The following is a 15,403-nucleotide window of genomic DNA, read 5'->3' as shown; positions in this document are numbered from 1 at the left end:
GATTTCCACTCACGCAGCTTTATGAAACCCAGCTTATTGTTGCACGTGGCTGTTTTTTGAACGCCACACGGTTTAGTAACGATGTTGAAAAAAAAACATCTATGAAGTAAAAACATTTGACATGACTTCCGCTCTCTGCAATTCATTTCCCTAATTTAGTGCTTTAAATGGGCCGGTACTGTCCGGTACGGAATACAGCACTTTTTTATTTTGAGAGGGAGAGTACCGGTACTTCTCAAGGATTACACAATACTTTTAATGGGTACATAATACTTTTAATGGGAGAGTACTGACACTTCTCAGAAACAAGCAGGTACTCTGGTCCTGAGTACCTGCACTTTTTTTTCTCCATTTCAAGCACTGCCGTAAAAGCACGTTGCACCCCATTTTTAGCTTCTGCTGTATCTGTTCGTGGAGCATCTTGTCGGTTTATATAGCGCCTACTACCCATAAGGAGCCGTTGAAGCTCTTTGCGGATAGGTAGCCCTTTTGTGGATTTGCTGCATAGTTGGTGCATCAAACAGAATAGGAGGCGCGAGATTGAGATGGTAACAAACAAAAACATAAATGGGAAGTGGACGTAAATGCAAAGCCGGTCGGTGATAAACTACTTGTGTGTTGTTTAATACAAATAATAACACATTACTCACTGATGCGTCCATTGTACTCTTCAGTACCTCCCTGTTGATCACGTCTGTGTAACTCTCATCAACCTTTGAACAAGTTACTGCAGCGTTCATACATCTGAGCAGGGCTGCTCCGTGCTGTAGGGTATTTTACCGGCTTCTAATAGTTATATTGAGCGTTGCACATTGAATTCACAGATAATTTGAGCTCTGCCATGGAGTTTAGACTGTTGGGATGGGGTGAAATGGCAGACTCCTTACACTAGAAGTGTGTGGTGTTTAAAGCCCACTTTAAAGGTGTTCTGTGTGCTGGTGCATCCTGCATAACACAATACATCATCTGCATACGGTAGGGCGGCGCAAGGCCCTGGATGGATTTGTGCCAGTGGTACTGCCCGATACGGAGTACCGATGCAAAAAGAACAATTGATGAACAGAATGCAGAACAATGACATACATTTACACCAGTACAGAGGTCTGAGCCTAAATCCATTGTTTCTTTGCTACCATTGCCTTTCCAGTTTGAACCCACCCATGTGCAAATCAGTCCAGCCCGGACTGCCTGGCCAGGTGCTCCCTGGACTGGAAACAAGCATCCTAGGACCGGTCTCAGGGTTTCACCCCTCATCAGCCAGGCTCGCTAGTGTCTGAAAAGTTTCAGTGCTTCGTCCATCATCTCCTTGTGTTTGCTCGGTACTAAGTACTTGCATTTCTTTCGTTTGAAAAGGAGAGTAATTGCACTTCTCATCACAGGTATAATACTTTTAATGGTGGAGTACCAGCACTTCTGTATTTCCATTGAAAGCACTAAATTGCACAGCATATGAAGTTGCATCCTTCCAGTAATCTAGTGCATCTGAAGCCTGTAAAGCAGGAACATCATTGACCTACTTTACGGAAAGGTACCTCGTTGCCAAGTTGGCATATCATCCGGTATAGCTCTTGCCATCTCTATTATCTGCCTGGTTCTCCGAACTCGGCAACCAAGTGTTTCTTGTCGTGAACCAAAATGTGAGTGATTTTGCAAACTTCTGCAGCACAACCTCTTTCTCGTTTTAATTATTCCTGGATGCGATGTTTCTGTTTTTAGCTCCGCCTCCTAATGATGTCAAGCCCGTTTGTAAATTCTTTCTGTTCTGGATGCGATGGGAACAGAAGCACATGCAAATGAAGTGATCTCCCAGCATTACACAGTATGAAAGCTCAGGATAGACATTGTGAACACGTAGGCGTGAAACTACGTGCTAAGACTTTCTCAATTTCTAATTCCAGATGCTATCCCAAATATTTTCAAAGGAAGCATTTTTTATTTGTTTGTACAACGGTAATCTGCATTGCAAAGAAACACTCCTGCAGTGTTTTGTTGTTATAAACTTCATTATACCGATGCACTGTACTGTTTTTATGTTAATCCAAGGAAACGGAGATCATAGACTCATTCAACAAGTTGTGTTCCTTTTTATATCATATCTTTCTATTTCTTGTCCTGTATTTGATATAGATTCAGAAAACCTTTATTTCGGCTTAGCGGCCATAAAAAGCACATATATAGACAATAGAAGAATAAATAATCATTAATATGTAAATGCAAAATATAAGACCAGGTATATGTAAAAATAGCCTTTAAACAGGACAGTCATGTGTACAGTATTCGTCATTGAACTTTAAAACACGTGTTTCATCGCTACTTTTGATAAGAGTGAGCTCGAAAGGAGCCAATTATGGTTAAAATACTCAGGTTGTGCATATCAACACAGCAGCACTAGTTTACTTCTCATGGGAAACGCATAATTTGTCACTGGTTCTCCACATAACCATCAAATATTGGGAGAGGGCAAAGATCAATGGTTTGCTGGAGTCTGTCGTTAATATCCTTAGGGCAACCTTATGCTCTTTAATGCCCAGGTTCCCACAAAGCAGAAGAATCCAGCAGTGCCTACTGGTTGTTTAAGCTGGCACAAGATCATTACATGTTCTAAGGTCTCCTTAGGCGCTTCACAAGCACGTCCTTTCCTAACACCGACTCGCAAAAACCCTATTTTGCGAGTCAATAATAGGTTACCAAATCGCAAAATACGGTTGGTGCATGCGAAAAGCCGTCGCAACAGTCCCGATTTTCTAGTTGCAACCACTAAAAACGGTCGCACATCAGGCCTTTACTTCATTCCAATAATCCTGGTGTAAATGTTTATTAGTGTTTTACAATTTAATGCCCAAAAATGAAGATGCAGTACAACAAACAGCTCTCTCCCTATGTATTTTCAGCATTCTAAAACCTTTTAAAAGAAAGCTAATTGAATTATGTGAGTCCCTGTTTACATGTCCAGATACTTTTGTGCCTTTTTCCCTCTCATACATTTCCTTGGGACTGCATATGTTCTCAGGCTTGTCATATGTAAATGTATAATGCTGTGATGTCCCAGCATGTGTCAGAAAACACTGCAAGTCATTTGTTTTTAGAAAATGTGTTGCACACAGTATGAAACAGCTTCACAAGCTGCAAAAAAGGTTGTTTAAGTGCTTAAAGTGGTTTTAAAAGTTATATATTTAGTAACACACAGTCAAACCTTTTTAATAGGTTTCCATTAAAAGGACACCTTCCATAACTGCAACACCTCTGCAGTACCTCTCAAAAAGAGCTTCTCATTGTAGCTATATGTATTTATTTAGTGTATTTATAGAGCGCAACATTCATCCTCAACGAGATATCACGGCGCTAGAAGGCTCTCCGTCATTTCCTTTCAACTATGAGAACTGGACTAAAATGTATGAATATCTAAAGAGAATACATTAACTTCTAAAAGGCATTTCTTTCTGAACTAGAGATGGTTGTCCGTAAAATGAAGATCTAGGAGTAAAGTGATCCAGTGGGCGGCGGCCACATGTGAAAATGAGCAGCTGCTGCTTCTGGCTTTCTTTTATCCTCTTCACCTTGGCGGTGCCAGGCTCCCTGACCTCTGGTCGCTTTGTGGAGTATCATTGCACTGTGGCTAGTAGAGTTTCAGGACCATTGTTATATAATGCCTTATGGGTATGGCAAAGAAGCTTGAAGCTTTTTCTCATTGGTAACCAATGTAGGGTTGCCAGGCAGGCCGAGGCTGAGCTAAATCGGTCTCTTTTGTAGACCAGCATGGCAGCGGCGTTTTGGATCACCTGAGGTCTTGTGAATAAATAATCTGCCATGCCTACATACAGGGCATTTACATAGTCTAGTCTGCAAGTTATAACAGACTGGACTATCGTTTTTCACCAGGCACCTGGTATCGGCTTAAACAGTCTTCTTAGGAATTTGAGGATACCAAAGCATTTGCCTCATGTAGCACTGACTTGTTTCTGCCTGGAAGTTGAATCGGAAATGATGACCCCGAGGTTTTTCGCTGATTTCTTAGGTTTAGGCATCGCTTCAAGTGATATGGGCCACCAAGAGGAGTCCCAGATCTTGTGGGCTCCCCCGAAGAGTAAGATCTCCATTCTATCAGCGTTTAATTTCAAAAAGTGATCTGGCATCCAACCTGCTACTTCTGAGAGATATTTGGTTAGCTTGTCTCAGGTTTCATCTAGTGGCAGCTGGCAGGGAGCATTGTGGGGAGTCGGGATGGGGTGAAAAAAATGAACTAAAAGAAAAAAACACCTCTTCGGCCGGCCGCGTCTCTCCTCCGGTTCCCTTCTGACGAGTCCCGGAGCAAAAGCAGGAAGCACCCAGGCTCCCCTAAGCCAATCACAATGTTGCAATGCAGCGTTGTGATTGGTCTGAGTGCCGTGGTTCGGTGCTCAGATGGGGACTATGAGCCTGTGCTTGTTCCCCATCAGGCTGTGCATTACTGCCTGGTCGGGAACATGCAACGTGCGCATGACTGACCAGCTCAAGACGGTCGGCCAAACAGTCATACACACTTAAAGTGTGCCCACCACTCCTCCCCCTGTGACCACAGCCCCACCCTAACCTAGCCCCATAGTTAAGAAAAATAAAATGATAATAATGATGTTATTATCATTTTATTTTTCCTTTTTTCGCAGCTCCGAGAACAGTGGGGCGGCGCTCCTTTGCCTTAGCGGAGGAGCCGCCCCTGGTTTCATCTTGTTTCTCCACAATAGATCTATTCAGCTGGGTGTCATCAGCGTACGAGCAGATCTCAAAGTCCCATTGATTCAATCAATTAAAGCCTATCCGGGCTCCCAAATATTCTATAAGTTGCTGTTCAATCAACTGCACAAATTTCCATTCTTTCAGGTGTCAGGCACCCCGGGGAGAAGGCTTGTTTCTGCTTTAGCGGTCTGGTCCTTCTGTCCACTGGCAGCACAAGTCATCACACATTCCCTTTCAGCCTGAGGCAAATCAGTGTCAGCAGTAATGTTCAAGACTAGTTATTGGTTGTTAGTCTTTTAAACAAAAAAAATTGAAGCTGTTTTGTTACTGTTAAAAAAGTTTGTGAACTTAGTTCCCAGTGGCTTCCGCCCATTTTGCCCTCTGATCCGAGCTACTATTACAATAAATGAGTACCCATGGCAAAAAGGCTCAGTCAGTTGAACGCTCTCCGCTGAAACATGCAGTGATCTGCATCTTACAAGCTTGAAGCTGGCATAGCCCACTTGACCGTTAATTTAGTAAATTCAGTATTCTTAAACCGACTACAGTAACACCTGTTCACAGTGCTTAGAAACGTTAGAAGTGGGTGTGAAGCCCTATCCTAAAATGAGTTATGTTAGTGGTGTTTCCCTACACCCTGCTCATTGCAGCAATCCTATTTCTTGGCCCCAATCATTCCATTCCTTCCTAACACAGCCTCTGAGCTCGAAATACACACAGATTGAAAGCCTGCCTGGCATATGCAAAATGTACAGGAATTTTCCGAATCTGACAGACACCTAGGAGAGCTGTTTTTTCTGAAAATGTTTGTTGCAGTTATCTAGACAATCCCTGAGTTTTGAATAGCTGCTTTTTGGATGTTAAAATTCAAGACAGTGTCCCCTAACTATCGAAGGCCTTTGCACGAACAAGCAGAACTTGAGTAGAGAGACGCCCCTCCCGCGCACATGGGCTCACTCAAAGGTGTCTGGGAAAGTGTCTGGTGCAGGCGTGACTAGTCGGGGAGTTTCATGTCAGAGGTGTGGCCAGATGTGTTTTGGGCGTCGTGGGCGTTTAGTGTCGCTTTGATTGGACGGTGCCTGGTGAGCACTGTGAGGAGAGCAGTGTTCTTGCGCTTGCTGTGGTACAGCGACCTCGTGTGGTGGCTGCTAGTACTGTCAGAAATTGTAATTTTTTGTGTCGATTTCTTGCAGGTATTGGATGCGTTGTCTGTCTCTGGTTAGATAATTTGCAATAGCGTCATAGTGAAATTCTAGGGTAGATTAATGCAGAGTCTGTGGTTGATTTTGCGTTCGAGGATTTACACAGCACACTGATACCAAATCGCGTCTAGACGCTACAGCGAAGGTGAGAGTCTGCGTGAATTGTAAGAGTCCAGATGAGCCCAATATGAGCTGTCGTACAGCGGTGGCTGTTTATATCTCAAGACAGTTGGCCAGGGAGATGCAATGCAAATGAGGTGACCACACATACTGTGGCCAGGAGGCCATCTGACACTGCTTTCAAGCATCAGACTGTAGATTGACGGTGAGATGCGCTCAGTTCATTGACAAAGTTGTGGAGAGGACAACCGAAACATAAGTTGCAGGTGAGCGGCCCTGTGAGTATAAAGACCAGCAACTGCATTAGACTCAACTCCCAGGTATTATATACAGACGGGCAGTGAGGTTTCCTTTTTTAGGTCGAACCTGTACAGCGCATGTGCTGCTCTGCGAGGCATGTGAATTAGAGTATGGACTTGAAGCCCCTTCCACTTTCTGCCCATATTTGTCATTGGCTTGTGTCATTGTCCTTCATAAATGCCGGCTTCTGATTCGGTAATAGTCTTGTTAGTCCCTCCTTAGTACCGCCTTGTCTTCATTTGTTACCGCCCATGAGGACTGGCCCCTTTACTTCTGTTGTTACAGGAGGAGTCTTACTTGGTCTGCAAGCACTATTGTCTTTAATGAGTTTCTCCTACTGCAGGCACGACGACGTGCTCTCCTGCAACATTCAGCACGCCATGCGCGCTTTCACTTTCCAAGCTATAGGTCTCCCATTTACCAGAGTTTGAGGTATTGGCATTGTAAATAACAATTATTTATCTGTTTTGATAATTAATACATAAATAAAAGGCATTGTCATTTACAATGGCAATAGCTTAAACACTCGCAAATGCGAGACCAATTGTATTGCAAATACTTGCTCTTTTGAGCGTCTGAATAAAGCGCCGAGAGAACAAACCAGCTGCAAGTGGCAGGCGACTGTGTCTGTGAATTTCCAGACTATGACCATTGTAACACACTCACACTTTCATTCAACTGTGTAGTTGCCAACTAGCGTTTGCTTTTAAAGTTGAGCCGACACAGAACGCCCCAGTTTTGGGGAGAATTTAATGCTGCTGAACCTCGGGCCCTTATGATCAATGTTATTTTAATATTTTTATATGCTATTAATGTTAGGCTAATGAATGGATTAGTATCGTTTTATCTATTTTTGAATGGTTTTAATCAACTATCAAATACAGATTATATACATACTGTGTTTTAATTCACATTTTCTAATGCATTTCCAGCACGTCTCAAACACACCTGAATCGTCTGCTTATAAGTGCTGCAGACAGTACACCTCACTCTGCCGGTGACCTTTCTAACGTCCATATACTGAGTGACCGATAGTACATGCATATATTCACTCATATATGCTGATGGATCACACTGTGCATATAGAGGAGTGCATGAGCTGTCATTCATGCGCACAGACCTCTAAACAGAAAGATAGCACTGAAGCCTACCCACTTAGATGGACAGTGGGCTGGCCAACCAATGGACGCCGGACAAATGGTCCTGGGCTCATCTTCACCTAACTTTTAGGCCCCCCTGTGGGCACAAACTGATTGGAGGCAGAGAAATGAGTTGACTGTCAGGAGGAACTCCCACCATCTAGTTGGCATTTCTGCGTTCATGAGGTGTTGGGGCTCTTGTATATCGAACGCCATCCAAAATCTGTGCATAGCACAGTGTTCTGCCCGACTGGTATTTTGCTGCTTCTATCATTGCATCCAGATATATAATTCAACATGCAAAATCACACCTACAACAAGACAGGACTATTGGCTTTGTCAATGGTTGTTAGCTGCATAAGACAAATAAGCAACAAGTATTGCTTCGTTGTTTAGAATATTAAAAATGCTACAGTTCTGACATGATGAGAGTGAGAAAGATAACGAGTTAACCCAGAGGCAGTGAAGGGTGGCACTGCTGCAGAGTTAAGATTTTTTTCTAGTCTGAGGGCGAGGGCAAATTCGGAGAGCCCGATATGGACCCGTACCAACACCTGATTTCTAAAACTGCCGGTACTGAGCTCCGGCAGGACCCGGCCCACTTAAAGACCTTCCCCTAGGCAATTACAATAACTTCCTGGCTGTGATATAGTTTCTGCAGAGATAGAAGGTCTTGTTTAACAGCACGACCAATCAAAACAGCAGATTGTCTTACCATGTAAGGCTGTAGACTAATCATGCATGGCATGTGCACATACCAGTTTTGGAAACATACGTATGTTAATAGACATACATGCATTATGCCACACGCACTATGATAAGTTTGTAAATATAAAAAACTTTCAGAAACCCCATGGTAAAATACACATTCAGGAATTCACAGGCGATTTCCTCCTTCTTTTCTCTCAGTGAATACGCTCCTAGGTTTTTACAACCTTCTTACATGGGGTTACTTCAATAGATCTGGTGTTTGCTGTTCTTGACGCAGCGTTTGCACATGTAAATGTGTTCTATCTTTAAGAGTCTGCGGATGTTCCTAAAGGGCCCCTAAAAGCTCTTTTTACCATATGTACGGTCTGCCCCATGAGTCACACGGATTCCGAGGCACCATAGTTGGATTCAGAGTAACTGTCAGCATGTTTTATGTGGAACATAATAATTTGAGTCTGCTGTCTCTAAGCATTGTCACTGTCAGATATTACTGTTGTCAATTTTAATACTTCGTGTGTAGAAGGTTAACATTGTTAGCCCTAGACTACTTACCTCTGTGGTGCATGCGGATTATACTGATACCCTGTGTCTGTATCCCCAATTACCCATCCATTCATAAATCCGTCTAACATAGCCAGCACTGGAACTGTGAGTGGGACCCGGATGCTATTATTGAACCGGATGTGTCCCAGTGTAATATGCTGATTCAGAACAGTCAGGTTGCCCACGTTGTGTGCTTTGTGTCAGAACAGCTACCTGATGGAGGATTCCCACACTAGTAACCATTTCCGTAGTACTGACTAATAAGTCTTTCTTACCACCGAAAGGAACCTTTTTTAGCAACAATAGGTTGTAGTAATAAAACACCGGGAGAGGATGTGGTCTAACGGCTAGAGTGGTTGACCTCGATGCTGGGGAACCGGGTTTGAGTCTCCGCAGGGATGCTCAACATCCTGTGATTCTGGGAAACTCACTTAATCTCCCCGTGCATAAGAAACATATATGTGTCCGTCTGTAACACAACGTATGCTCATGTAAAGCGCTCTGATACCTTCGGGTCGAGTTTGCACTATGTAATACTCCCAAAAAACAAAACACCTACACTTCTGCCTCTCAGTTTGCATGCAGCTCCATGATGCCGGTTCATAACTCACTGAGCTATATTGCAAGGATTGTAACTTGCGAACTGATCGTAAGACAGTAATATCTGCAGCTAAAGCAGTGACTCACTAAGCTCTCCAATTAAAATACAACCTTGAGGCCTGCATGCTGTACATTGCGCTTTGCAACAGGCACCTTCACCTGCTGGTCTGTTTTCTGGTGAGTTGGACCTGTGACTGGACTTCACAGATTTCTCCAGGAGGTGCATCAACCACCGGAGTATTCTTGCTGTTATTATACCCTTGAAACTGTTCGGTACGCAAAGAACTCTGCAGAAGATTCCTTAACCCTTAAGATATTTTAAAATGCAGGCTGTTTGTGACCGATTAAGTAGCCAGATCATAATTTCAATCATATTTGTCCCTGCTGTCAATTTATTTGTGGCAGAGTTTATAAACAAAAATGTGTAAATCGGCCGACAGACTCTGCTTTTCATGACCCCGCCCCCTTTCTGCTATCCCTTGACTCCGAATGTTTGGGATGCCCTAGTATTTTTTTTTCTTCCATTTTCTGCGCCACACATAGCATAACTAAAGAGGCGCAACTGAACTGCTGTGAGCGGTCGAGCACGTGCACCTAGCCCGCCTCGTGCTCAGCCCGCGCGAGAGATAATCCGCCCTGCATTTAGTAAAGCTGATCCCAGAGCTCTTTGAGTAAAAGTATTTACTTGGTCGGCAGGTTTGCTTTCTGTTTCCTCTTTAAGTGGATCTGCTAAAAATAGATGTTCCAATAGTACGTACAGTTTGCGGCCTGTTGAGAATTGTCTTTGAGATTTAGCAGTAACTTGTTAATTATGACGTAGGATTTGTTAGCATGTTGAGAATTACAGGGGGCGTGCCATTAGAGAAGCTTGTGACATAGCACTATTCAGTTGGCCATGAATACACATTTTCTGGTTGTGAGACGTGGTGCTTTATCAGGGATATGCAGGGGCTTGGAGCCCACCCATTGCTTAGCATTGGTTGGCTTTCCTTGTCACTCTCATTTGCCTGCTTCTTACTCGTGTCCCAGCTTTTCAGTGTTGTGTTTACCCCTGCCATGGAGCATTGCCTCTTTACATCTCTTGTGAATGTTTGCCTTCGCGGCTTCCAATGCTTGCTTTTTTAAGATCTTGTTTTTTCTTTTAAGACATGCACTCCATGTTTATTCAAGATGTCTCCTTCATGTACTTCTCATCCCCTGCACTCCGTGTTGCTCTGTCGTACGTCCGCTTTTCCCCGCTCCCTCCTTATTGTGCTTGCCCATGTGGTTCTCACCATGCTGCTTTCTCCAACTCCCCTGTTGTTACTGCAATCCACCCGCACTATCCATGTTTCTTCCGCCTTCCTGTCACTCCTTCTGTGTTGCTTCTGCATTCCCTCGTCTGCCCTCCCCGTGTTGCTTCTACCTGTTTCTTCTGCTCCCCAGCAACCCGCTTTTAAAAAAAAGATGTACGATTCACTTTATTTTTAGTTACTAATGCAATTTGGATTGGTAGGTAAAAGGAAATGAAACGCAACAGCGTTATTTTGTAGGTATGTGCTTCAAAGGTGTCTTTTTATTAATCTTCAGCTGTGCTGCACAGCATCGAGGATGTTGTGCAGCGCTGCTGCAAGCTATTGGTGAAGCCAATAGGTCACAAAAGCGAGACCTATTATCTTTGCCAGTGCTTGTTATGTTTTGCATATAGTTGTCCTTTTGTTTATATTACAATTTGTAGAGTGGACTTTGGGCCAGCCCTTCTCATGATTGGATGGGTTTCTTGTCTATCTCAGGTCCTCTCATGATTGGATGCCTTTCTTGTCTATCTCCGGTTCTCTCATGATTGGATGGGTTTCTTGTCTATCTCAGGTCCTCTCATGATTGGATGGTTTTCTTGTCTTTCTCAGGTCTATGCTCTGTATTCAATGGTTTTCCTCAAAATTCCTATGCCTGTCTTGACCCTCTAAGTGGATTTCTTCCTTACATTCATTTTTATTGGAAAAGTTGTATCCTTCCACTGTCGACTTAAGAGACCTCGACTTAAGAGACCCCCATTTATAATTTGGAACCCCATGAGAGTGCATACCTTCTTTTACTGCTCCCCCCCCACATCCACTTCTTCTCCCTACCATTCCCACACCCATTTTGCTTTCTCACCCTCCATTACTCCTCTACACTGTTTCAGAGTTTTCTATGTTTTCTTTTTTCTTTTCCCGAGGTTCCCTGTGCTTCAGCCCCCCCCCCCCCCCGCCCCTCCATCCCTATCTGGTCTATTGCTCCCCACTACTCCATTCCTGTCCCTCAATATTTATTTATCTGGCAGCTGCAAAGTCCTATTGGGATGCTTGCTTCTTTTTGGCACTCATGCACACTTAATTGTTCATTTTTACTTTACCGTTCCACATGGCCACAGACCCGTTGCAAAATGAATTAAAAAAAAAAGTCAGACTGCCGTACGGCGCGTTACAACATGGTTTACAAATGGCTTCTTACCAGGATGCTTGAAGGCTTTGAAATAGTCCAACTTGCCGCCACATCTAGTGATGTAAGTGATTTTTCTGGGTCTGCTGTTGGTCTGTTGTCTTCGATATGAGCAGCTTGGTTTGACGTTGAAAAGTTTTCCTTTCATGTGGTGACTGAGCTAACAATGACGTGTGTTATTGTTCCTCCTCTAGAATTCTGACTGTGGATGGCATCATAGAAGACGCCAAGCGACGCCGCTACTACGAAAAGCCATGCATCAAGCGACGGAGAGAGAACTATGAAAACTGCCGCCGAATTTACAATATGGAAATGGCAAGAAAAGTGGCATTTTTGATGCAAAAGAACCGTCAAGATCCGTGGCTGGGATGCTAGCTCACTTAGCACATTTTAAAGAGATTCAAAGACTTGTAGGAAATGCTGCATCACCTTTAAAAAGAGAACTTTATTGGAAAATTCCGATTAAATTTAATTTTGCAAGTGCATAGTTTTTCGTCGGTTTCCATTATTCATATGAACATCAGAAATGTGTTTTTTCAAGTTCAGAATGATTTTGTTTTTCGGCTTCTATAGTTTTGTTTATAGGACATCTGCCACTGCAGTTCGGCAAAAAAATCTTATATGAATACAGTCATCACCGTTGTATGTATTAAAGCTTGTTATACTATTTTAAAACAAGCAATTAATTAAAATAAAAATAGTTTTTTCTCCGCTTCAGGTTCAGACGTGTCGTTGTGAGCTCCCGTTCGATGCCATGTGGTGTTCTTGTTGAGCTCTCGGATTCATCTCATCAGTTTCCATAAAAATATTCTTCTTCTCATCGGTTTTCAGTCGTCCTCTTTTAGTTGACTCCGTGTCGGTTACATACCCCTCGACTCTCACCGTCCAGGTTGAGAATGTCCCCGTGATGGAAAGAACTCCATTTTGATTCTGTCCTACTTGCTACACCAAGTACCCAAGGCCTGGCCTTCACGAAGTCTGCAGTCTGTTTGTCTCCCAACCACGGAGAGGACTCCTGCTTGCCATGTCTTGCGTTCCGTAACAAAAAGACTCTATGGAACTGATGTGCTCATTGCCTTACCTTGGCCACCATGACATATAGATGGGCAGCAGAAGACACTCCGAACATCTTTGGAGAGCGCGAGGATTCGCATCTTGAAGAGGTGGACGCTCCAGGCGTTGAAGTTGAACCAGCATTTTGCCAGAAAGAGTCGACTTTGAGGCGGACATCAAGGACTAAGGGCCTCTGTAATAAGATGAAAAGCGATGTAAACGAAGTAAGCACTTTATTAGCAACCTCGTACAGGCACAGAGATGTACACACGTCCACAGCTGCACTCCAACTGTTCAGCCCGTGTTCCACCCACCACCACGAGAACAAAGAACCCAGAACACTCATGCCTTATAACTCTATTAAAGAGACATCACTACACATCCCCTTTCTTTATCAATGCAAAACCCTTATCCTCTCTTACTAAATAATGGAAAGAAAACCAAAAACAAAACACACAAAAAAAAAACTATACATAAGTAATACAAACATAATCATTAAGTTTCACAGGTTTGAAAATTTTCCTCCCAAAACTGCTAGTTTTTTCTGCGCAATTTTGGCTATTTGGATTTAAATTACTACACTCAAGAGTATGACAAAGCTCATTGTCCGTGACACAAGTATCATCCACTTGAACATTCTCGTTGGCTGTATTACTAATATTGATCCACCAATACTTGTCATAACTTGAACCAGAACTGGTAGGACAATTATCATTAACGCCATCATAATTATTAGCTAATGCTAGTTTGCTCATGTGGTAGATAGATCCATCTTCTAGTTGAACAGTATTTCTATTAACTTGAACAATTTTTCTAGGTTCACTAAATCTATTATCACCTTTGACAATCTTCCTACTAGATTTCACCCTTACCCATTGTCCCACATGAATATTGACATCCTTAACACCATGCTTGTTATCAAAATATAACTTATTCTTTTGTTGAGACTCACACATAGAACTTCTAATTACAACAAAGAACCCAGAACACTCATGCCTTATAACTCTATTAAAGAGACATCACTACAGCCTCCGCCGGCTCTATAACAACAAAAGACTGCAGTGAGTACTGATGCTCCCCTTACTCACCACCTTGAGGCACCAGCCCCGAGCCCCATGCTGCCCATGATGCTTCTGGTGCACCACTGCCTTCCTGCCATGGCTGACACTGCCATTCCAAGATGGACCGATGTCCGTACCACACTTGGCGTTGAAGTCCTCCTTGAAGCACCGCACCTCATCTGCCGCCTCCACACCACATCCAAAGGCACATCCTCGCACACCCTCGTGGAGCCGAATGCTTCAGAGCCAAGACATATCGCACTGAAACATTCAGGGCAGACATTTGGGGCCGAAGGGAAGGTCGGTTTCAAGACCCACTGAATCGAAACATTTGCACCAAGATCGATCTTGACTCTCTCCGGTGGGAGCGAACATCTATACCATCGAGGCCCTCTTCCACTGCTGCCTCCTCTTTAGCTTCTGAAGAATTTGGGAAACCAATACTCAAGAGAATGTAGAAACATCTGTATGCTTGGCTGCAGCTGATACATACCAGCCCGGCCCTGGACAGATGCTGGCGAAGCCTCCACAGGTGCCAAAGGCATCTATTGCCCATAAGAGCAAGTTGACTTTTGAGGAGGCCATCAACCCACCGGCGCTAACCCCTTCCAAAAGACCTAGAAAGCATGACAGAGCCACCTCTCTTCTGCCGCCTCCTCATCCTTCTCCTCCTCCTTCTCCTCCTCCTCCTTCCCCCAAGTACCTTCTGTGTTGCCTTTTAGAGTCTTCACAACAGTCACCTCGAGGTTCCCACACTCGGGGCGGGGACAGTCTTAGGTTCCCTATGACCTCGTCCATGACAGGAAGGTGCCCAGACTCTTGGGACGATTATGATGTGGAAACCCCTGCAGGCACAGACCCAGATTTGTACCCTGCTAAGCCTTCCCTGCCAGATCATGTCATCGAATATCATGAGTACCTTTTGAAACCTTATAAGAGATTATTAAAGATATGTCCTTGCCTGTACTTAGAAGTGTTGTTTAAGCATTCATGTATGTCCTCGCCCAGCTCTCTCCAGGCTACGACTGCTTCTGTACACTATTTGTGACATACCAGGATAGGCAGTGTGGAAGGGTAAAGGCCATGGGTGGATGGATACTGGGTATGGGAGGGTGGCTGTGTATCGGGTATTGCTTAGTGCCATATAGTTGGACGAATGGGAGAATGATGGACGATGGATAAATGGATGGGTGCAGTGAATGAACAGATAGATGTTCACAAAAAGTTGAATATAATTTTTCTTTAAATGTCCATGCTAAGTTGTTTTACTTAGGGCAGGCATTTTTTTCTAAAGAATGGTATAGATCAATGTTCAAAAAAGTTTAATACCCTACCACATATCTCTCACTCCAGGTGGTTATGAACGCAAGTCACCTTGAGAGCCAGCACTCCGTAGGGTGACCAGATTTTCAAAGCAAAAAAACAGGACATTTCACACAGAAAAATAGGACTACTTGCATATCACACGAGGGGCACAGAATGACAGCTTTCATCAATATCG

General features: G+C 43.6%; 1 protein-coding gene across 3 annotated transcripts in view; it reads left to right on the top strand.

Annotated features, from left to right (window-relative positions):
* MRPS21 (mitochondrial ribosomal protein S21) overlaps positions 1-12,273 on the top strand; it is a 90,709-nt gene extending 78,436 nt beyond the window's left edge. For all 3 annotated transcript variants that reach the window (XM_085638018.1, XM_085638020.1, XM_085638019.1), the window contains exon 3: positions 11,983-12,273. In XM_085638018.1, coding sequence (XP_085494144.1) covers positions 11,983-12,163 — 181 coding nt within the window. In that variant the 3' untranslated portion in view covers positions 12,164-12,273. The remainder of the gene's footprint in view (positions 1-11,982) is intronic.
* Positions 12,274-15,403: the final 3,130 nt, after the last annotated feature.

Source organism: Triturus cristatus, chromosome 12, assembly GCF_964204655.1.
Source record: "Triturus cristatus chromosome 12, aTriCri1.1, whole genome shotgun sequence".
NCBI classification, from domain to species: domain Eukaryota; kingdom Metazoa; phylum Chordata; class Amphibia; order Caudata; family Salamandridae; genus Triturus; species Triturus cristatus.
Note: the sequence above shows the minus strand (reverse complement) of the source record. Positions and strands in the feature narration are given on the sequence as shown.